This window comes from Peromyscus maniculatus, chromosome 1, assembly GCF_049852395.1.
Source record: "Peromyscus maniculatus bairdii isolate BWxNUB_F1_BW_parent chromosome 1, HU_Pman_BW_mat_3.1, whole genome shotgun sequence".
In the NCBI taxonomy this organism is placed as follows: Eukaryota; Metazoa; Chordata; class Mammalia; order Rodentia; family Cricetidae; genus Peromyscus; species Peromyscus maniculatus.
This window is the reverse complement of record NC_134852.1, coordinates 95,913,467-95,938,255: the sequence shown is the minus strand read 5'-3', so window position 1 is coordinate 95,938,255 and position 24,789 is coordinate 95,913,467. Positions and strand designations below refer to the sequence as shown.

The window sequence follows — 24,789 nt, the reverse complement described above, 5'->3', positions numbered from 1 at the left end:
ACAGCAGTGAGGCCAGAATTTTAAAAATAGATTGAATAAATATATGGGCAGTAATACTATTTAAGAGTACTCTGCATCAGTTTTTTTTTTACATTCATTTATTTATTGTGGGGGGCATGGGTAGGAGAGGGGTACATATGTGCCCTGGCATGCATGTGGGGGTCCAAGAACAACTTGAGTCAGTCCTCTTTCCACCAGTGGGTGGGTTCTAGGAATCAAACTCGTCTCAGGCTTGGCTGCAAGAGCCCTTACCAGCTAACTCATCTTACTAGTCCCTGCATCAAATTTTTAAATACTACAAACATCATTTTTATCTAGGAGTATAATTTTTTTAAGTGGAATCTTTAAACTAAAATATTTCTATTTGTTTCTACAGTACAAAATGTTATCATGGCTGCCTGTGTATATACATTAATGAAATGCAGATAGGAGTTATCTTAACTGTAATCACTTCCTAATTTCTAAACATTTTGGTTTTATGTTTTGCAAGTTCAGTTTGAGTAGGATCTGATTAGTCTGCAGCAGTGGTGGTACTGTAGAGACAGAATCTGGGGACCTGTGCTGCAGGTCCCTACAGCACATGTCAGCTAGCACTTTTCTGCTGTCACAGCAGGACTAGGACCTCTTTCTCTAAGAGCTGGGACAGAGCTGTCCTTGGAGAACTGAAGAAGACCCTCCATCCACCACTTGTAAAGTTGTGGCAGGTATTCTAAATAAATTGCTAAACTTCAGAAAAATTGAAGACTACCTAGTTTAACTAACTTTGGATCAAATGATTATGAAAAGTAACCCTGGTTCACATAGCTTATGGCCCTGTGTAGAAAAAGTGGTAGGTTATGGTTGTTACTACCCTGTTTGTGTCACTGAAATAGTGAAAGCATTCCTTTAACTTTTAGATGATTAAAATATGATAAATTTACATGATAAGTTTTAACTGTCTCAACTCTGTTTCATGTTAAATGTGTTACAGGAATGAATCTGAAGTCTGCTGCAGTAAAACACTGAAGGCTTTAAAATGTTTTCTTGCATAAAACTCAAACTTTAAGTAGCTGCTTATGAGGATAGGAAAGGCAGGAAGCTAATGTCTATCTCAAGACACAGGACAGCTGTTTGCTCATCAACCTCAACTGTGTGAGTAGAGACTTAAGCCTGTAACCTTATGTAACGAACATAGAACTTAATTTTTAAAAAATCTAAAGTACGTGAGGATACACCTAAGTCAGCATGATAAGACTTTAAAGTCTTATTTTTCTGGTGGGTAGGATTTGAGGGGTGGAGTGGGTAGTAGATGTTTAGTCATAAGATATTGTTTACAGTAGCACAATGTTGGTGACCACACATCTTTAAGATTATCCTAAGAGTTAGAATATGCATGACTAATTTTCTTGTTTTAAAGCAAAAGATTATTTTTTAGATTGTTTATTTTAGAGTTAATCTCAGCCAACCATAAAATTTCTTTTAGGAATTTGTGAAATTGGTATGGAAAATTGTCCCTGATAATTTAATAAATTTTTTTTTGGTTTTTCGAGACAGGGTTTCTCTGTGTAGGATAATTTAATAATTTAGAGAGAGCATTACCTGAAATTAAAGGAATGCTTACTTCTTAAATGCAGTTTGAAATGTTGTAATGTACTCTATTATTACACTACTTGGACAAGATAAATTCATAGTGACAGGGAAAGAGATTTTCCTTTCTTTTCCTAAAGTTATCACCTCAAGAATCCTCTTAGGAAGTCACCTTTTTTTCTCTGCTTCAGTTTGTTGTTGTTGATGGATTTTCAGAATGAAGCTCTACTTTGGACTCCCTTCTCTTTAGAAGAATGAGTGGTGTGTACATATGACTTGTTGGAAGTATGAGGGATGGAGCAGGGCGGTTAGCCTGTGGGTGTCGCATAGAGCGACCGAGGCTGTTTGCTTGTTGTGTTTGCATTTAAGATGAGTTACTTTCTCTTTAATATCACAAGTGGACTATACTTGAAAGCAGGGATCAAGAAGACGCAGCAAGCAGTGAAGACTACACTTTGAATATAGATACTCCTTTGAAGGTGCAGACTTCTGTTTGCCCACTCTTTGGTCAGGGGATACACAGATGTGATGTCTGAGAAGTTCAGAGGTGTGACCCTTTAAGAATGACAAGCCTCTCTTTACTGGTGCTCTGGGTTATTGAACAGGCAGTTTTACTCTTTAGCCAGTTGTTTGGCACTTCACTTGTAAAGCCAAGATCAATTTGGTGCTGCTCTTTAAAGACACACATACACACAAATCAGAACACACTTTCCTCTCAGAGTCAAAAATAAAATTCAAAGTGAAAGAAGCCTTTGGGACCAACTTATGGAAGTTTTGGTCAGATTAGGCAGAAAGGAGACTGTAGGAAAGGGAAGCCTGGTAGCTAGAAGGCTTATGGTAGTCAAGTATCTGGGTAAATGGATGGTAGGATCTCTCCAGCTTCTCTCACTCTGAAGTGAGTCTCTGCTCTGTAGTACTCTTGTCAAGGGTGTGCAGGGCAGTGCTAAGGAGCCTCGCAGTCTACTTCAACAGAAGGTCTGTGTGGAGGATGTGCCTGTTCTTCTCTGTCTCTCTGTCTGCCCTACCCTACTCTGCCCTTTACCTTATCAGGAAGGTGTGTAGGCTTGTTGATCCAGGTCCCTCTTACCTAGATTTATACATTAATTTTGGCCTCTTTTGCGTCTGCATTTATTATTCAGCATGATTAAGATGGAGTTCTGGCTACATGAGAGCCAGTGGCTGTGGCTAAGTGCCAACACTATAGAGTCAGGCTGTCCTGGTCTCACATCCTAGGTATTACTAATAACAGCCAGGTGATAGTGAGGAATTATTTAACCCTTCCGTGCCTCTGTAAAACGCAGCAATAACTTTCTATCTAACACAGTGGTAAGGTTCAGTGATACACAGCACTTGCAATGGATTATCATTAATACTTTAAGCCTCTTTTTCTTCTTTAAAAGTAATAATACTAGGAAATATAAATCTTCAAAGTAATAGTTGAGTTTTCTTAGTTTTTGTCGTGCTGGGGATTGAACCTGGGGTCTCATTCATGCTAGGCAAGTATTATCACAGCTACATTCTCAGCCCCCAAATAATAGACTTTAAAGTTACATTTATTTGTGTGTGTGTGTTTGCATTATGCATGTGCACACTTGCCCCAATGTGAGTGTGGAGCACAGGACAACTGAGGGACTCCGCTGTCTCCTTCCACTGTGTGGGTCCTGGAGATCTAATTCAGGTTGGCTGTAAGCTCCTTTATCCACTGAGCCATTTCTCATCAACCCAAGCTTAAAAATTCAGAAATCATGAACATATTCAGCTAGAGTACCATAGGAAACATCCCAAGCACAGTGGAGTGATGACCTTCACGCACCTGTCCTCTCATTCTTGACCTGCTGCCAGTATCCACCCATTTCACACACTTTTTGTTGTTATTTTTGTTTTTTGAGACAGGGTAGCCCTGGCTGTCCTGAACTCTCTTTGTAGGCCAGGCTGGCCTCAAACTCACAGAGATCCACCTGCCTCTGCCTGCCAAGTGCTAGGCTTAAAAGCATTCGCCACCACTGCCCGGGTCCTCTGCAAGAGCAGCACACTAGTGCTTTTAACTTCTGAGCCATCTCTCCAGCCTTGAAATAATTTTTGAACCTTGGACCTTTTAGGAAAGAGTTATATGTCTCTGGCCATTTTTTCTCCCTCAAGGGGTGGCAGGTTTCATGAGCCCACACTGGCCTTGAACTCCTGACTTTCCTAGCTTATTATATTAGCCTCCTAAGTGCTGGGATCACAGGCTTGAACAACCAAGCCTAGCTCTGTTTTTTTTTTTTTGTTTGTTTGTTTGTTTTTGTTTTTTTGTTTTTTCCAGACAGGGTTTCTCTGTGTAGCTACCGGTTTTTAATCTAGTGGTAAAGTCTGGAAAACTTTGGTGAATTGATGAACTGGTGTATGAAAAACATGTCAATTGAGAAACAGGGTGGCTGTCTAATTGGTCTGATGGTGTTGTTACGCTCTAAGGTGTTGATGACTGTTAACCGTTCCTTAGCTTAGCCTGCTGTTGTTCTGGGTTGGCTCTTAGGGACATAGACTAGTGCTGCCAAATGCATTGTAGCCATTTGAACTCCTTTGTTCAAATAAGATCTTTAATAGAAATTGGGCATTTTAAAAATACCAAAAAGGAACTGTTGGACTTAGAGATGTCTTCTGGTGCACTCCGCCCTACTGTTCAGTATTCTTTATCCGCCCAACCCCCTCCTGATAGAACAAAACATTGACCACATAAACCTGATGAGGAATTACCTAAGTGATAATATTCGCAAAAGCTATGCACAATGTTGTATTTTTAAGATTTTTAGTTTGTAATTCTGGCTCCTGATGGATGGGCTGTTTTCTGAAGTTAGTTATGATACTATAGATGTGTAGTTGGGAAAATAATAGCAGAAAACAAGCCTAGAGTTCCATGTTTTATTTAATAGGTATTGTTGATCATAGCATATTCTTTTCTACTTACAAGCAGTATGAAGTGCACTTGTGTTATATGGATGAAGGTTAAAGTATATTTCTCCTGAGTAATTTGTTTTTCTTTAGAATATTGTGCCTCTTAAGTACTCATTATTTTTCATACTAACTGGTGGGAAGAATAACATCAACTGGTTTCAAATTAGCAAGTAGATCCTATAGGCTTACTGCATTTTATTTAGTGAACAGTATATTGGTTAGTTGCTTTTCTCATTTCTGGGGGGGGGGGGGCTCAGAATCCTTGGACAATTGTGATTGCTCAGCAAGTAAAGGCACTTGCTGCTAAGCCTGACAACCTAAGTTGGATCCCAAGGACTCACATGGTGCAAGGAGAAAACTGATTCCTAGGAGTTGTCCTCTGACTTCCACACATGTGCTATATGGCACACATTTTTTCCTCTCCCCACCGTTCCACTCCCACCCCCCTCTGCCCCCCCCCACTCCCCACCTCCCGGTCTCAGGACAAATACAAATAAAGGTAATACAGTCTTACTGTTGCTGTGATGAAACATGGTGACCACAGCAAACTCTTATAAAAGAAGGCATTTAATTGGAGGCTTGCTTACATTCAGAGGAGTAGCCCATTATCATGGCAGGAAGCATGGTATCATTCAGGGAGGCATGGTGCTGGAGAGGTAGCTGAGAGTTCTGCATCAGGATTGGCAGAGAGCAGCAGGAAGAGAGATACACAGGGCCTGGCTGAAGCATTTGAAACCCTAAAGCCTACTTCCACTTCCTCCAACAAGGCCACACCTACGCCATCAAGGTCACACTTCCTAATAGTGCCACTCCTGATGATCCTTTAGGGGCATTTTCATTCAAACTACTACAGATATAAATTTAAATTTTTATTTAATTTTAATATTTGAAGAAAATAAATGATCAAATCTATCCATACTCCCTCCTTCCAACTGCTTCCATTCTCCACAACTATTCCCTTCCAGTTTTATGTGCCCCATCACCCAATGTTTGCTTTTTAAGTATGTGTTGTGTGTCTGTGTATGGTTATGTGCATGGGCTGACAGATCCCCACAGAGACCAGAAGAGAGCATTGAAGTCCCTGGAGCTGAAGTTACAGGCAGTTGTGAGCTATCTGATGTGACTGCTGGGAACCAAACTGTAGAACAATACATGATTTTAGTGATGAACCATCTCTCCCATGTTCCTTTTCGTTTTTTATAAACCTACTCAATCCACTGAGTACTGCCAGTATGTGCGTGGGTATAGAGCCATCTATTGGAGCAGGGGTAGTCTCTCAGGGGGGCTACATACACGGACGGACGGACGGAAGGAAGGAAGGAAGGAAGGAAGGAAGGAAGGAAGGAAGGAAGGAAGGAATGCTTTGTCTTATGTTCTATAAAAATTGATAAAAGCAACTTAAGGAGAGCTCATTTTGACTGACAGTTCTGTGGAGTGTGGAGCAGTTGTCACATTGTATCCACAGTCAGGAAGCAGAGAGCCTTGTGTGCTGTGCTCTGTTTGCTTTTTCCTTTTTATGCAGTCAGTCCGAACTCATGCAGTGACTCTACCCACTTTCAGGGTGGGTCTTCCTTCCACTGAAAACACCCTCATAATAGGTACACTGAGAGGTCTATGTCCATGGTGATTCTGAATACAGTCAAGGTGACAGTGAAGATTGGTCATTACAGACACCATCTCTGACTTGTTTATTTTCCCTACTGTTTCCCCTTTGAGAGCCATTTTTACCTACTTTAATGTCATGCAGCATCTACCTTTATTACTCTGAATGCTCTTCAAAGCAGTATGAGATATGTAAGAGAAATGGTAGTATGTAGTGAGCAGTACTTGTTAAGGCTCCTTCTAATTGTTAAGTTGGGATAGTTCCCTGATGCCTAATCATCTAACTTCAAACTCCTCCTTGGCGTAGATAATAAACTTTTAACAATGTTTCCTTATTCTGTTTCTAAGGTTATTTCCACCATCTGAAGCACATAACTAAGGTTACTTCACCATTCCAAACACACAGAATTCTCCCCCAGGGAGAATTCCGTCACACATCTGTTAACCGCGGACACACATGAGCATATACTAGTGAAAACTGAGACAGCGGTGGGATCAACAGGCAGTATAACCTGTGGAACCACTAGTCATTTATTGAATGCCATTATATGGAGTGTGGCTGTGCTTGTTTTTGACCTTCTGCAATGGTAAATGCTCAGTATAAGCAATTAGAAAGTCTGTGCTAGCAAAATAATTGATATACCATTTTATGAACCATTCCCTGACACTTCTGACTAAGGAATTGACATCATCTCAGGTAGAAGTGAGGCATTTTCAACTAATTCCTAACAAGTGATCTATTATGTGGCAAGCAGGCCTTTTATGCAGTGTCTTTGCTGAATCGGGGATTAATAACTGCACCCATTCCTCGTTATGTTTTGTACTACTTTATGTTGTGGTGTGGTTTTGTACTACTTTATGTTGTGGTGTGGTTTTCATATTCATCACCTGATGGGCTCTTCCTGAGAATCCCATGAAGTAGAAAAGTCAGGTATCACACCGACCTCCATGTGAGGGGCCTGGTTTCAGCAGCAGAAAGTGTCATAATCAAAGCTGGCATTAAAATTAAGCCAGTCTGTCCTTTTCACTGTGTTGCCCTGCATATAAAGTTGGCCCTGCGTATATAGTTTTTCTGCAGTAAATTGTCGTCAGGCCTCTTGTCAGGATATTTGTTAGCCCTTACTTCAAGTGAATGCATCTTCACCAAAAGAAAAGTCAGCCTCTGGAATGCCATGCACTTGTTATTTGCTTGCTTGTTTTGTGGTGCTAGGGAGCAAATCCAAAGTCTGTGCATGTTAGCAAGAACTCTACCACTCTTCTCAGCCACTGTGGTGGTCTTTATGGTCTCTAAAAACAAAACAAAACAAAACAAAAACCTCTCTGAAGTTAGAAGATTATATTTCTAAATTTTCTGGGTACTTGTTAGCACTTTGTGGGCTTTGTTGATGTTTTGATTTTGAAGGTAGATGTTGTGTCTTTTTAGGTACATAAAAATCAGACACTGATATCTGTGCCCTTGTTGATTGATCCCATGCTAACCAATGATCTACCACAGAGTCACACTCTCTTTTCTTCTTTTTCTTGATTTTTTTGTTTTTGTTTTTGTTTTTTTGAGTCAGGGATTCTCTGTATAGCTTTGTGCCTTTCCTGGCTCTTGCTCTGTAGACCAGGCTGGCCTCGAACTCACAAAGATCTGCCTGCCTCTGCCGCCTGAGTGCTGGGATTAAAGGCATGCGCCACCACTGCCCAGCCACACACTCATATTTCTACATTGATCCTTGCAAGCAGAAGCTATGGCATAAAACTTCTATTATAATAACCAGAAGAACAGTAGGCAGCACAGGTCAGCATATCATCCTTGAATAAAACTGTAACAAAAGAAAAACTGATTTGCTGTCAAGAAGTCTTGCTGTGTCTTTTCTAATAACATTTTTAATCAAACAAGTTTTTGAAAGCATTCATGTATTCATCAGGCTTTACTTGAGTACCTGCTAGATACACTGAGCTTGGGACAGGAATTGGCAGACCCTGGCCCACTAACCAAATACTTCTTAGTCACCTTTTATTGTAAACACACTCATTCATTAACATTTGAGTGTGGCTTCTTTTCATTACCAAGGTAGAACTGGAAAGTTGCAATAGAGATTGTATGACCCACAAAGCCCCATACTTATTATTAGTGTTTAAAGGAAAAGTTTGCCAACATCAGTCCAGTGTACTTGCAAATACAACTCTAGGGGGAAAAGTGCTTTGTGTATTGAATTTGATTTTTCCCTTTTCTGTCACATTCTTTCCCTCTGTCCTCACAGGTAGGTTATTTGTCCATCATTTATCTGTCAGTTGATCCTGAAAGGCACTGCTGATTATAGATAGGCATCTGTAGCTATAACAGTCTGCCTCTGGGTTTGTAGTGCCTGTTTCCTCAGCAGATATGTTCTCTGAAAAAGGAGCCATGAAACTTAACTCTGTCCAAAGGTGACTTCTGTCAGTGTCATATGGACAGGAAACTATCATGAGGAAGGGTTTATTCCAAGGTGCCAGTACTCCAGAACTCCTATAAAAGAGGATCAAAGAGAAATAAACTAAAGCAGAATCTGCACCAAGATTTAATAAAGCCAATAATGTTATTGTTTCATTAGGAACTGCTCTTTGGGGATGGAGTGTAGACAAATTTCTAAACAGTCTTATTAAGTAAGAAACACAGAGCCAAATACAGAGGTAACAGCCAAAGAGATCAGAGCAATAACTCTGACTAGCTTTAGCTTACCATCAGCAGTAGCTTCCCCAGAGAGAGCTTCTTCCTGTCTGACTTGTGTTTTTATTACCTTTCTTTTCTGCCTTCTCATTGGCTCTAAGCCAGCCACATGACTTCCTTGTCACTGCTGTCTATTCAGACCTCCAGGTCTCTATGGTTGGTACTGGGATTGAAGGTTCTGTCCATGCTTGGCTGTGTCCTTGACCACACAGAGACTACCTGCCATGTGTTTGGATTAAGGGTGTGGGCTACCACCGCCTGACTTCTGTTGCTGGCTTGCTGTGACCTCTGGTCTCCAGGCAAACTTTATTTATTAACATACAAATAAAATCACATTTCAGCACAATTAAAATATCACCACAATGGAGAGATAGTTGAATGGTTAAGAGCGCTTGCTGCTCTTGCAAAAGACTCAGATTCAGTTTCTAGCACCCACATGGTAGTTAATCTAGTCACATGGTGAAGAGACACCATGACCAAGGCAACTCTTATAAAAGAAAGCATTTAAATGGGGGCTTGCTTACAGTTTCTGAGGTTTAGTGCATTATCATCATGGTGGGGAGCATGGAGGCATAGAGGCACCATGGTGCTAGAGCAGTAGCTGATCCAAAGGCCAAGAAAGAGACAGAGACAAACAGACTGGGCCTGGCATGGGCTTTTTTTTTTTTTTTTTTTTGGTTTTTCGAGACAGGGTTTCTCTGTGTAGCTTTGCGCCTTTCCTGGAGCTCACTTGGTAGCCCAGGCTGGCCTCGAACTCACAGAGATCCGCCTGTCTCTGCCTCCCGAGTGCTGGGATTAAAGGCGTGCGCCACCAACGCCCGGCTCCGGCATGGGCTTTTTAAGCCCCAAAGCCCATCCCCAATGACACACTTCTTCCAACAAGGCCACACCTCTTAATCCTTCTAATCCTTTCAAATAGTGCCACTCCCTCGTGACTTAAGCATTCAAATAATGAACCTATGGGGCCATTCTCACTCAGACCACCGCAGTGGCTCACAGCCATCCTGAACTCTAGTTACAGGAGATGCAACACCTCTTCTGCTCACTACTAGCACCAAGCATGCAAAGTGGTATACAGACATACTTGAAGTATGTCTTACATACATATATACCCTTATATACATAAAATAAATGTCTTTAGAAAAAGAACAGCACACTTTTTTCCTTTTATTTTTGAGACTGTAACATAAAACATAATTACATCATTTCTCCTTTCCCTTTCCTTCCTCTAAACCCTCCCATATTACTCCCCACCTTTTTCAAATTTATGGCTTCTTCGTTATGTGCGCATGCACACGCACATTCGACACACATATACATTCATTCCTAAATAAACCCTGCTTGGTGTATATGATATTACTTGTATATACGGTTTCAGAGCTGGCATATGGTATCCAATAACCAATTGGTGTGCTTTTTCTTGGAGAAGACTATTTGTTCTGCTCTCACCATTTCTTAGTTGCCTGTAGTTCTTTGTGTACGGTTGAGGCATTGTGGCCTATCCTCCATCCACTTTGGCATGTCCATTGGTGTCATCCTTATTCAACTCATGTCTGGGCAGTCGTGTTGGTGAGACTTCATGGTATAGCTTTTGACATTATTTGACAAACTCCCTGATCTTCTAATTCAGAGGTTCTCAACCTTCCTAATGCTGCAACCCTTTAATACCTCATGTTGTGGTGACCCTCCCAGCCATAAAATTATCTCATTGCTGTTTCGTAACTATAATTCTGCTGCTGTTACAAATTGTAATGTAAATATCTGATATGCGACCCCCGCCCCAACCCAAGATTGAGAACTGCTGCTCTAGAGTCTTTCTGCTCGGACTTCTGCAATGTTCCTTGAGCTTTGGGTGTAGGAATGTATTGTAGATGTACCCACTGGGACTCCATGACTCTGCATGTTGATTGATTATGGTTTTCTGTAATGGTTTCCATCTGAGCAATGTGCCAAACAGCTAGCCATCTCTCTAGCCACTACAAGATCAACTTTTAAGAAGAGATAAAGACCTTCCCAGGGGTTTGGGGTATATCGAAGTTGGTAGTGATTGCCCAGTATGTATGAAGTCCAGGGTTCCATCTCCAGCAACAGTTTTGGAGTAGTAGCACATGCCTGAAATCCTAGCACTTGGGAGGTGGAGGGTAGCAAGATTAAAATTTAGCTAAATAGCTACATGGGCCTACCTGGGCTATATGAGAGCCTTAAAAACATAAAATGAATATTTTTTAAAAGAACTGCTGTTTTTTTCATGTTAAGAGTATAGGGATAAGGTGTTTTATAACTTCTGACACAGGTCAGTGTCACCACTAAGGTGTCAGCTGTTTTATCCTCTCTTTTACACTGCCGATGTAGATGCCAACGAATTGAAAAAGACAAGCTCTTTGTTGTTTTATTTTTTGAGACAAGGTCTCACTGTGTAGCCTGGCTGTCCTGGAATTTGCTGTCTGATCTTCTTGTCTTGGTCTTCCCGGTACTGTTATTTTGTCTGTGTGCTACCATACTTGGTGTTTTTTAAAAATGGGGTTTTCTCTATATTGTGTAGGCTGCCTTTGAATTTGAGTAAAAGTGATCTAATTGCTTCAGTTTTCCAGTACCTAGAAGTACAGGTACATGATACCACATAGGGATATAAATTGTTATAGATGTTATCATTTCGACCTCCTTAAACTCAGAAAAGGTCTCAGGGATTCCAGGTAGGCTTTGCATACTTGGTTTAGAAGGTAGACTGTAGCCAATAGCCAGACTGATAAGGACAAATCCTAAAGTATCTATGTCTATGATAAAAGTCAGTTGCATAAAAAGCATTGTACAAGATTCTGAGAGGTTTAGAGAAAGGTGTTACTGAACTGAAGAACTTAAGCAAGACAGTCATTTACAAAGGCTATAAACTAAGTTGGAGATTTGCTTAAAAGGGTGTGGGAGATGAAGGAGGTGAAGATATTTCCTTAAAGGGATGTGGAAGATGAAGCCACTCCTTGCTATCTGGCTGCTTGGAAGTGATAGCTGGATGGCTTAGAAACTTGAAGGTCAAACAGGAGGAAATGAGAGTACTTATAGGTATGGATCTTGTGTATTACAGATCATATTTTATATTTGGGGTTAGGGGTGTGTGTGTGTGTGTGTGTGTGTGTTTTGTTTTGAGACCAGATGAAAGTCCATAAATGAAGCAGCCACTGGGGAGCTCTGAATGGATTTCCCTGCCTTTTGGATAAGTGGGGATATTGAGTGACTTTAAGTACTGACTTATTTTTGAAGAAAAGTAGTACAAAATCAAGATCAGTTTTGAGAGCATGTTAGCTGGAGGTCTCAGCTGCTTATCACACAGGTCTTTCTTTATGATGCGGCAACCAGCTTCCCCAAAGTAACAAGCATAGGGACAAACTGATAGTGCCTTGCAGTAAGGAAAGAAGGATCGTTTTAGTAGTGACTTTGAGCTATTTATGTATGACTGAAACATGAATCTTAATCCTGCCTCATTCTGTGTTTTAAAAAAGTTAAGTCCATATAAGTCACTGATGAAAGATAACAAAATTTAGAAAAAAAGTATGGAATATCTTCATGATTTTGGAATAGGCAGTGACTTATTAAATAGCACCTAACTATACAAGGGCATTGTTAACATAGCTTACATCCCTATGATGAGATATCTGATAGGAAAACCTTTCAGGAAGAAAAATTTATTTTGGCTCATAGTTTCAGATAACTCAGTCCATTGTGGTAAAGAAGTCCGTGGTATTAGAGGAGGATGTTAGAGGCCCCATATTTCACGATAGACCAGGAAGCAAACAGTGCAAGCTCAGAACCAGGGCCTTTATATCACTTTCAAAGGCCTGTCCCCAGGGATCCATTTCTTCCGCTAAGTCCCACTTCTAAAGGTTCCACAGCATCCCAAAGCAGTGCCACCAGCCAGGGAATACACATTCAAAGCATCAGCTTATAGAATCAAGTCCCATTAAAAATGGAAAAGAGAGGGCACATAGTAGGCAAAATAAGCCAAAAAAAAAAAAAAAAAGCAAACAAACAAACAAAAACCCCAAACCATACGACAGAAAATAGGCAGTGAAGACAGAAGAGGATGCCAGTAGCCAATCAGAGCAAGCAGATGACCTCTGCTGTGCTAGTGCCATTGATGGTGAAGCAATAAGACATGGAGGCACAAGAGTGTTTAAATAGAAAGGAGGTAGTAACAAGCAAAGAAAAATCATTCTCTTGATTTTAGAGTCAAGAAATCAGAAATGAAGGTGTTGCTGAACATCTCAAAGCTTGCTGTGCTTCTCTCTTTTAAGGCTTACTTGATTAATCCAGGATGAGATCTCCTCAGAGTCTTACTCTATTTGAGAAAATACCTAGGGCTTTGGGATTAGGGTATGGACATCGTTGGAGCCCATCATCCAGCCCAGTTTAGAAGACAGTACTGAGGGTGGGAGAGCCAAGGAAGAGCCTGTGGTTTATACTCTTAGGAAAATGTAAACATTTGTGACTGCTTTGAGAAACTGGTGGTTTCTGCTTGAAGTTGAATATCCACATACCCTATGATCCAACTTTTCCACTCATCGTTGTGTACTCAGCCAAAGTTTGGATACACGTTAACCAAAAGCTACATAAAAAAAAAAAAATCCCCAACAACTGTATTTGTAGAAGTCCTAGATGAGAAAGTTCCAAAATCCCCATCAGCGTGAGATAATCATTTACACCATGGAACATACTTTGTAGGGATGAGAACAAACAAACAGTTACATAAAGAGCATAGCTAAGTCACACAGGATTAGGTGCTATATAATTCCTTTACAAAAGTTTAAGAGCCAGAAAAGATACTAAGTATAGCATGTACTCAGGCATGCACACACATATACACTGGCCACGTCCCACCTTACCCCATGGTTGGCCTTGAACTTTCAGAGGCATGTGTTACCTTGTCTATCTCAGTGGCCCCTTTTGACGAGATTTATCCTCCAGGCCCTTGGGGTTTACACTAGAACACTTCTTATGTTGATGTAGTTAGCATGTAGGAATGATGTGCTGTATGTTTTCTAGGAAAAAATCCTCAGAGATTTTACCCATATGTTAGGAAGACTCAACGGCCTTTTTGTCTTTCAGTGCAAGCAACAGCAGGAAAGAAAACTCGACATAGGGATCTGGGGACTGCTATGCAGAGAGTTATCAAGCCTACAGTACAGTAGGAAATTTAACTTAAGTCCCTGTTCTTTCATCAGAGTGAGCAGCTTTCTTCCCAAGAGTTTTCTGTCAAGGTGTGGTCTCTGTTTGTGACCTTGCTGGTTATCTCTGCAGACAAATTCTCCCTCTCCCTTTCTCTCTCTCCCTTTCTCTCTCTCCCTTTCTCTCTCTCTCTCTCTCTCTCTCTCTCTCTCTCTCTCTCTCTCTCTCTCTCTCTCTCTCTCACACACACACACACACACACACACACACACACACACACACACACACTTCAATCACATGGAATTAAAGATCTTGATGCTCAGAACTCAGAATTTACTGCATGTCACACTGGGCAATAATTGATCTTTAGATCACTTATTAAAAATTATAGTAGGGAATACCTTAGATTCTACTTTGCTGTCTTCTGAGATTCCCTTTTTATACAATAATATATGATAACTAGCCATCTCTGGGTGGTAAGCTTTCTAGTGACTAAAGAAAGACAGCTAGGTATGGTGGTGCACACCTTTAATCCCAGCACTCAGGATGCAGAAGGAAATGATCTGAGTTTGAGGCCAGCCTGATCTACATAGTCAGTTTCATGCCAGCCAAAGCTGCAAAGTGAGACTCTGTGACAAAAAATCAGAAAGACAGACTTGAAGGACTTTAGGAGTTTATACTATAACAGTAATTCATAGTTTAATTGGTGACTTTATTTAACTTGCTACATTATGTGTGCACACACATACACACCCAATTTTTTTGAAAGGTCCCAAATTCTGGTCAGGGGCTGGCAAGATGATTCAGTGGTTCAAAAGCCTCAGATTTGGTTCCTAGCACCCATGTGGCAGCTCACAGCCTTCTGTAATCCTAGTTCCAGGGGATCCAGTGCCTTCTTTTGGCCTTTGCAAGCCCCAGGCACACATGTAGTACTTATACATATATTCAGGCAAACACGTACATGCACACAGACACACAAAATGTGTGTGTGTGTGTGTGTGTGTGTGTGTGTGTGTGTGTGTGTGTGTGTGTGTTTTAACTACTAGATGAAGGGCCCAAAGAGTATAGCCTCTGATAAGTTGACCTGCTCAGTGGAAGGCCACACATCCCAGAATATTTGGCCTTGATGGGGTTGAGGGACTGACACAAAGGTGAGTGGGGTGAACGTCAGAAGATGGGGAAGGAGGGTAGATATGATCAAAACACTGTACAAAATTCTCAAAGAACTAATAAAAAATATATTTTAATCTGAAAAACAAGACTGATGTACCAAGTGGGCAGACACAGGCCATCCTAGAGGCCTGCCTAGCTGAGCTTTAGTTTTGAGAAAATGAGCTCACTTTGTGAGTTCTTCCTATTTTTCTTGAAAATCTGAGACTTTTAAGTGACATTCCCCAGTTTTTGAAGACTAACATGCTAGCCAACCAAACATGGCTGAGTAAGATTAAGTTGGCATATTACAGCTTCTCTGAATGACTCTATAAACTATTTCTATCTAGTTTCTTTTAGATCAAGGCAGAAAGACAATGTTGGGGGGTGCCTGCATCTTACAACTTATTTAAGCTGCTAGTCATCTGTTCTGAATAACATTTCAACAACTATGAGATGTGGTTAGTCCACAAATATTTTGTAAGATTCATGTGGGCATAAAAGGGATTTGAAGATTTCATATAGATGGAAAGTGAGTTACTGGGTTGCCCTATGTATGGTTAAGACTTAAGCATCCTAAAGAGTGCCACAAGCAGCTTTCTGAGGAATTCGAGAGAGACTGACTTCCTGAAATAGATAGGACTGTTTGGGCAGAGTGCCACAGCAGACAGCATCCACAGGGAAGGAGCAGCAAGAGCCAGCAATGAGCAGTCTGCGTGGAGCACGGGACTGGGCCTTCTGCTTTCAGGCCGAGCAGAGGCGGAGCAGTGGTTGAGCTTTAGTTGTATGGTGGGCACTATATGCAGGATTTAATCTGTTGGATAGGTAATGTACGTATTCTTAGAGTATCACCCCTAGGCTATGTTAGTGACTTGTCCAAGTTCTTCCAAACAAGAAACTGGCAAAGTTGGGAACTGCCCTGTTGCTGGCTGTCTCCAAGGCTGTTCTTGTTTCACACAGTATACTTTGTGTGGAAAGTAGGCTAAACTAGGTACATTATGTAGAACATGAATGCTTGGTTGAGTGTTTTTCAAGGGCAGTTACTATACAGTAACTCAGACTACCTATGTGTTCAAGGAGCACTGAAGTCAGTGGAACTGGAGGCAGGGTAGTAAAACAGAAAAATTAAAAGTAGTGCGGCTATTGTGCACATGGAACTCAGTCTCAAGGCTCCTAAAAACACTCCCCACCCCTGCTCCCCAATGTGAAGGGAAGAGAATCGCCATTGGGATGGAAAGTAAAATAGCATGAGATATATTCCCAGATAAAATCACTAGAACTGGTGACTTGGCTATAGAAAATGAAACAACGGTGTCCTTATCATTGCTTCTCTTGCCTTCATTCATTGCTGATGTTTGTAGGCATTTTAATGGTAATGAATTTTCTTGCATTCTCAGATTATATAATCTTGAACTTTTATACAGACTTTGTTAGGGAAAAAGACATAAAGGAAACAATTGATTTTTTTGAGTATAGCTAGTTACAGCTAGTTAAAGTTGCATATTATCTTAAGCCTGAACAATTGCATAAAGTTTAAGCTAGTGTGTAAGTGCAAATAATAAAAATTATTTGCTTGAATTATTCACGAATGTTTGAAAACAGACTGCCATTCTTCTCATTTTTTTTTTTTAAATATAAAAAGGCTGATTTGTGTTTACCAGATGTGTGATTTGGGGCCAGTTATTAAGTTTTTTGAGTATTATTTTCCTCATTGTTAAACTGGGGGATCTCATAGCACCATCTTGGAGAGTTGTTTAGAAATAAATGGCATAGGGATAAAACAAGAGTCCCACAGTAAATTATGTGGGAGTGATAGGTTGTGTTTGACTGTGAAGAGTGAGTTCAACACTTTGTATTCAGTTCATGAGTTGTTTTATTACTATACTCTCCTAGTCAGTGCTGGAGCTTATGCCTGGCATTTTCATCTCCTTGGATTTGTAGCTGTGGAGTCCCACAGTGCAGCATGAAGAATTGATCTGCCTTCTTCTTTTCCCTTACCTGTTCTGCTCCCTGATCATTTCAGTGCCAGATTGATGCCCTGAAAGTTGTTCACCTACCAAAAAAAAAAAAAAAAAAAACGCGGTGGTGTGGGTGGGCCGGCGGGAGGTGCAGAACTGGGATTTCCCATGGCATGCTTGCTGTGCCACTGCCTTTAAATAAATTGTCACCTTTTGTGATTTTGTGTGTGTGTGTGTGTGTGGTCATTTTGAATCTTTTCAAAAGGTACTTGTTCAGTGTTTTGAAAATGAATAAATAAGATCGAATATTTTGTGTCTCTTGAATTCTGAAAAGTTACTGTCAGTTTCCTCCTGTGCAGGACAGTTTGGCTTAGGAAATACCTAGAGTTAGATGATATTGAATTTTAATGTTAGTTTTGAAGTTGAATGTGGTAGAAAAGCTTGATGGTCATATTTCCTTTTATTTATGTTTGTTTACCTGAGTGTTCATAGAAATACATCCCTCTCTGGGATCTTTGTGATTTTCAGTTATACTGAAATGCTTATCTGTGTTGAGGGGAAAAAAGCTTCTTTTATTTTATCTTACTTTAATCTATTGTTTAGTATCATGGTATAGTAACATTTGAACCTGTGCTTCTACGTTGTCTTTTCCCTATTACCTATCCCAAAGAGGCTTGTTATGTGTCCCCGATACCCCATGTAGCCTCCACTTACATAAAATTTTAAGTCCAGAGATATGCTGTGTATCTGTTTTTTGTGCAGAAAGGGTAAATCAGTTTTGTACCTCTTTTCCCAAAAGAATCTATTTTAGCCCTCTTGAAGTGTGGTGGCTTGTGTTGAGAAATGTACATTTTGTAGCAGTAAATTCTCATTGTTGGTTCCAGAATCTTATGCTTTCTAAAATTAATGAGTACCATGAAAAGCTTTTCTCATGAATATTATATTTTGTGCTATTAACATATGACAAGTAAAACTTAGGGGAAATTTTAATACTAACTCATTTAAAATGTTTTAATGGAATTGCACCTGCCCTCCCCCCCCAACACCACATTTTTTTAGTGTTAAGAAGCTTAATAAAACAAGATTCTCATGGTTGCTTAGGATTTAACATATACATTGCTGTAAAGAAAATCTGGGCTCTTGTAGTTGAAAAAAGAATGTTTTAATAAGCTTTCTAAATGATAAAAGGTGGTGTTCTTTACTATTACATCAAAGTTCCTTCAGGGATGGTTGCAGCTTAGACCCTGACACCATATGAAACCTCTTTGTCTTCTGCTGGCCTCTCTTTCAGTTTGAATGGATCTTTTGTTCACGAATGGTCTTGTACTGTCATACATTGGGTACTTAGTTCACTGGTTTAAGGAGGTCTTTAAAGGTTGGTTCAATATCATTTTTATTAATAACATCACTAATTTTAGTAAAACACTCAAAATATTGGAGACTTGTTAAGCCCGTTTCAGTCTGAATGCTTGAATGTTATCTTTGGTATGGGCAACTTTCTGTTGGTTGGTTGAAGTGACAGGTGCACTTCCTTCATTTTTAATAAGAAAATGTCTACCATATAGTCGTCTGAATATCCAGTTTATCAGTCATTCTGTCAAATAAAATTCTTCATTAAAAGGATAATTCAGTCACCTTACAGTTCAAATAGTTGCACAACCATTTTTTTTCAGACATTTATATTTCTTCAGAATGTAGAAATGCTTCATAGGTGACCACCCTCCCAGTTGGTCACACAAAATATTAAAAAGATGTGGTGACACATGCCTATGACTTCAGAAAACCCAGTCTCAAAATAAGATGTGTGTGCTTGGACAAAATTTAATGAATAAATTGCTTTTTGCGTGGGTGTAGCATGATTATGTCTGCTAGTGCAGTTTGTTCCACTTCCTGTTTGACTCATTGAAAGGCTTTGGATGTTTACACACCACTGCTTTTGCACCACTAAGGATCATTGACACTATGTTTTGTTTGTTTCTTTTGTTTTGTTTTTTAAAGACAGATAACTTGTTAACGTTGTTCTGAGGATAGTGTTGATCTCCATAGGGCTCATGGACCATGCTTTTAAAACTACTAGCTTCAAACCTGGACTTTGGTATAGCTAGGTTACTGGGATGAATCCCAGCTCCATTACTTAATTAGCTTTCTAATGATGAGTAGTCATCCTGGTAACAGATCTAGGCAGACATGGAAAAAGAGCACAGGGCTAGGGAGATGGTTCAGCAGATAAAGTGTTTGATGCATAAGCATAAGGATCAGAGTTCAGATCCCCCACAGTCACATAAAAAGCCGAGCACTGCAACATACTTCTGTAGTTCCAGCGCTGAGAAGGTGGAGACAGAAGGGTCCTTGCCACTGGGCAGACAGACAGACAGTCTAGCTGTATTAGTGAACTCCAGGTTTAGTGAGACAACTGTTTCTAAGTGCAAGGTAGAAAGTGACCGAGGAAGACACACAGTTTTAGTTTTAACCTTTGGCCTCAGCACAGATGTACACACAAAATGAATGTGCACCTGCACACATACATCAACAGAAACACAAAAAGAGAATGCGATAGACTGGTGCCCCTCAGGAACATATTGCCATCAAACTTTCATTTATGTTAGCTTCTCTATATTATAATTGTATTTTAATTTGACATATGAATCTACAGGGCTGCAGGAGAGAGATGACTGATATATCTATCACATGCTTCACACATACACGCTGACAAGGGTGAGATTCTAGAAGAACTTGTCATGGAGTGAAAAAGAAGCTTGTCAGAACTTCAGATCATATTCCTAACTAAAGGTCTAAATACTAACCTTAACAGTCTGAGACCTTTTGTTTTTGTTTTTAGGCTGAGTTACTCTGGTTAGCCGAGGCTGGCCTGGAACTCTATGTAGTTCAGATTGGTGACCTCTTGATTCAACCTTCAAGTGCTATAATTACAAGTATGCATTACCACACACAGCTAGGACATGTCTTTTTTATTTCATTTGTTTGTTTATTTTGAGACAGGGTCTCACTTTGTAACACTGGCTGTATTGTAACACAATACTGTAGATATTGTTCTGTAGATGGCCCTTAAGGAAAAATAATGGCTGATTCAGAGAGCAGTTCAACAGGGCTCTTGAGGTGAATTAATAAATTGCCTTCCACAATGATTGAATCCATAGTTCACCAGCATTCTCCCTAGTTCTCCAAGTTGTCACCAGAATGAATTTTACATTCAATGGTAATTTTTAAACAGAATCACAAGTTAATGTGGACTTGGGACAAAACTTTAAATAGCTAGAAATTAAATAGTATAACTTATATCAAAACCCATTTATTGCTCATTATTCTAAGAGTCCAAACTGAAGTTAATCTTGGAATGGTGCAGTCTCTTCAGAAAGAAGCCTGTTGCTCTGGGGAAGTTTTATCCTTTCTGAGCCAGCACAGACCTGCTTATTACATAGGGTAGCTTGAAGTAGGAGTTACCAAGTGTCCTTTGTTCTTGACTTTTGCACTGTTTCTAGGGACAGCCATGGAGTGTTCAGGGAAAGGGCACATATGTGGTTTTCCTCTCATTATAAAAAGCAGATTTGGATAATGTAAGGCTGAAGTCCTGTGGTTGAGTTCTTTATTAATTCTTTGCAAATTTCAGGTGTGCAACAGAAGAACATGGCTCAAGAAACTAACCACAGCCAAGCACCTATGCTTTGCTCCACTGGCTGCGGATTTTATGGAAACCCTCGTACAAATGGCATGTGTTCGGTATGCTATAAAGAACATCTTCAGAGACAGAACAGTAGCAGTGGTAGAATAAGCCCACCTGGTAAGTAATCCAGTTAAAGCACAGCAGTGTTTATGACAAGCACATTGGGGTATATGTAATAACTCCTTTCACTTTCTGTCATATTTATGGTGCTTCATTCATATCACTAAAGCAGATTTAAAAAAAATAAGAGGTAGAGGATACAGTATTGCTCATTGGTAGAACACATCCTTCACATGCACAAGGCCCTGAGTTTAACTCCTAGCACCCCCCTCCACGAGGTTTTCTCCCATCAGCAAATGATAACAAAGTTGTAAATTAAAGAAGGAAACCCTATATACCGTGTTCTGTGGGAAACTGACCTTGCATTGCTGTTGGAATCACTAACATGCGATATCGTTGTGTTACAGCAGCTTCTGTCAGCAGTCTGTCTGAATCGTTACCAGTACAGTGCACAGACGGCAGTGGCCCAGACGCTCAGTCAGCACTAGAGTCCACGTCTTCATCTCTGCAACCAGGGTAACTCTAAAACTAATGAAAACTAGAGAGGATTGATCTTGTTTGCTTTTGATCACTTCATTGAGGAACACTTTAAAGCCATAGCAGGATCTATTGGCCTAAAACTATATCTGACTGCTTGCTACTCACTAGTTACAAGATGCTTTTCACTGTTTTTATGTTGAGGGAGAGCTCTTTCAAGTCTTCAGTTCCCTGTTGAGACATCTTTTCCTTTAGTCTTCACACTGCATCTTGACCTGATGCTGAAGTCCTTTTAAACTACTAACCCATGTTGGGTTAGTTCTTCACATTGCAGTCCTTGGTCTACATGTATTGGTGCCTTGAATCAGAAGAACCTTGTCTCTGATTCTTTTTGTTTTTATCATGAGGTAATACTCATTTTTTTTTAGAATATATATATTTTTTTGTTTTTAGCTCTGAAGTCAGAGATAGAGGAATGCATACAGAAGTACGTATTTTAATCTCTGAAAGTCATGGTGCATGCCTATAATCTCAGACTTAAGAAATGGAGGCAAGAGGATCAGGAGTTCAAGGCCAGACTCAACTGCACAGCCGATTAGAGGCCCTTCTAGACAAGAGAAAGAAAGAGAGGGGAGGGAAGGAAAGACTTGTTTCCATCTTATTCTGTTACAAAGCAGGCCATCGAATGTTTGCACTGTGGTTCCTTTTTAAAAGTCCATAGTAGATGCTCACTTAACAACTCTGTTTAACTCTGTTTGAGAGTTTCTGAAGCAAGGCTGCATCTTTCTAGTTTTCATTTAGTGCATTCATGTGGTACTTGGGTTGTACAAAAAAATAGATGAGATGCTGTTGCTTTGGTTTCCAAAGCATAAACTTCAGGCCCAACTTAGCCTTGGTTTCCAGGCCCCCGTGATTATGTTAGGTTACCAGTGTCTCTGTGTTCTATGGTAAGTGGTACTTACTGTGAACCTTCAGTTTATATGGATATTTGGAAGATGACCTTTTCAAACAGAACTGTTATTGGGTGTGGTGGCACTCACCTGAAGGAGGCAGAAGTTCTCTTGAGCCCAGGGGTTTTAAACCATCCTGGGAAACAGAATTCGCCCCTATCTCAAAACCAAAGAAGAAAGTTAATTTTAAAAATGTTATGTTAAAAAAATAATATTTTTTGCTTTTCTAGCCCTGTATCAAATCAGTCACTTTTATCAGAATCTGTAGCACCTTCCCAAGTGGACAGTACATCTGTGGACAAAGCAGTATCCGAGACAGAAGACCTGCAAGGTTTGCATATGATAGAGCATGTATTTGTTGTTTATTAACACTTGAATTCTGTAGGCTAGATGCTAGCATACATAGACTTGGGTATTAGAAAAATACCTGCTTATAAGTACATGCTTTGATAGTTTTATTTTGTGAATAGTATTTTTCATATTCTCAAATATTTAATTGATTAGAATGTTGGGATCCATTTCCCACTTACATAATGAGATCAGCATAAAGAGAAGATTCAAATCTGTTTAAAAACCATAATTAGAATGGCCAGTAGAGGCACTAAACTATTATGTTCTGTTACTTTGGCCAAGCACTGGGACTACTGACTTGCTGGAATCTGGTTGTCTTTAGTTTTGACTCATTATCTGAGGCTTTTCTTAGTTGCCAGACACTCCTCTCCCCATGTGACCTATAGTGTAGTAGTCATATCCAGCTGCTTGCATTCATAGTGTGGCACCCCAGGCTCTCTGTCACCCTGGTTCAATGGATTCAAGTGACCCAAGTACCCTTAAAATTTTATCTGCAGGCATTCTCAGTGAGGAGGCATTTAGGAAGTTTTTAATCTCTTCTAGGCTGTTTTATCCTGTCATCCAAGGGAGTGTACTGTGCAAAGATAAGTTCAGGGATGTGTGACACCATGGCAGGGTTTAAGGGGAGAGCACACTGACTTCTGCATCATGTATGATGTAGGCATGCTAGTGACAGATGATTTGGTATGTTCATTTGAACTTTGTTAAATTTTATTTTTTTTTTTTTTTTATTTTTTTTTTTTTTTGGTTTTTCGAGACAGGATTTCTCTGTGTAGCTTTGCGCCTTTTCCTGGAACTCACTTGGTAGCCCAGGCTGGCCTCGAACTCACAGAGATCCGCCTGGCTCTGCCTCCCAAGTGCTGGGATTAAAGGCGTGCGCCACCACCGCCCGGCGAACTTTGTTAAATTTTATATTAAATAATATAATTATCCTTGGTTTATTTCTTGTCCAGTCAGTGCTTAACCAGATTTACCTATTTGTGCAGATATTGCTACAGGAAGTGACTTTTGCTGTGTGGCCAATATAAATATTTTAACCTACCCCACATAGCACTATAAATTCATAAAGTGTAATAGTAAATAGAAAACTAAAATGAGTAGTAGGGATGTGTGGGGTATTTTAAGTGCATAAAAGGAAAAATGTTGATTAAGTTATCCACTAGTTATATAAACTAGAATAGTTGATATCAAAGCTTAACTTTATGATAGTGACAGTGATGTAAAGACAGGTATTGGTTACAGAAAAGGGTTTTAGTTATATGTATGATTGTGTGCATGTGAGGGCAGGTGCCAGAGGCATCTGATGGAGCTGAGGTTGCAGGTAATGGTGAGTTGCTCGTTGTGGGTCCTGGGAATTGAACTTGAGTCCTCTGCAATGGCGGTATGTGCTCTTAAATGTTGAGCTATCTCACCAGCCTGTTAGAGAAAATGTTAATGAATGAGGAAGAAGAGATTTTAGAGAGCTTATTTGGAAGATGTAGGTAGGTAAAAGAAAAGGGATGAGGATTGTGCCTGATATTTGGAGGGTCTGGTATAAGCTGCTAAAGCAAGAATTTGAAAGTAAAGCAGGAAGGTGAGCCAGCAGTGGAACAGAAAACAGGGTCATCTGTCTGGATCCTGACTAGTTTCAGGCCATAGACACAACTAAAGGGGAGCTCCCAAGAGCAAATGGTTTTGAGAAGGAGGCTAGCACAGATGGAAGAGAACAAGAGTTAGTTATGTATGTCTTAGAACACAACACCTTTTAGATTGTTGTCTGTGAAAAGAATTCATAAAGATTAAAGATGCAGCTGGGTGTGATGGCACATGCCTTTAGTCCCAGAAGAGGCAGGCAGATTTCTAAGTTCAAGGCCAGCCTGGTCTACGAGGCAAATTCCAGGACAACAGCTAGGACCACATAGTAAGACCTTCTCTCAGGGCCGGGCGGTGGTGGCGCACACCTTTAATCCCAGCACTCGGGAGGCAGAGCTAGGCGGATCTCTGTGAGTTCGAGGCCAGCCTGGGCTACCAAGTGAGCTCCAGGAAAGGCGCAAAGCTACACAGAGAAACCCTGTCTCGGAAAACCAAAAAAAAAAAAAAAAAAGACCTTCTCTCGAAAAAAAGAACCAAAACAAACCAGATTAAAGGTGCAGTAAGAGTTGAGCAGTTTGGCAAATGGTAAAGATTATAGGTAGGTGAATTGATAATACAGTAATGTTGTAGATACTTTAT

At 40.2% G+C, this 24,789-nt stretch overlaps 1 protein-coding gene across 8 annotated transcripts in view; it reads left to right on the top strand.

Annotated features, from left to right (window-relative positions):
* Zfand6 (zinc finger AN1-type containing 6) overlaps nt 1-24,789 on the top strand; it is a 70,052-nt gene that overhangs the window by 35,440 nt on the left and 9,823 nt on the right. For 2 of the 8 annotated variants that reach the window (XM_076546592.1, XM_006990236.4), the window contains exons 2-5: nt 971-1,131; nt 20,687-20,857; nt 21,208-21,316; nt 22,458-22,558. In XM_076546592.1, coding sequence (XP_076402707.1) covers nt 20,704-20,857; nt 21,208-21,316; nt 22,458-22,558 — 364 coding nt within the window. In that variant the 5' untranslated portion in view covers nt 971-1,131; nt 20,687-20,703. Of the gene's footprint in view, nt 1-970; nt 1,132-13,891; nt 14,044-20,686; nt 20,858-21,207; nt 21,317-22,457; nt 22,559-24,789 lie in introns of all 8 variants that reach the window. The other 6 variants (XM_076546589.1, XM_006990237.4, XM_076546599.1 and 3 more) reach the window with 5 other exon arrangements.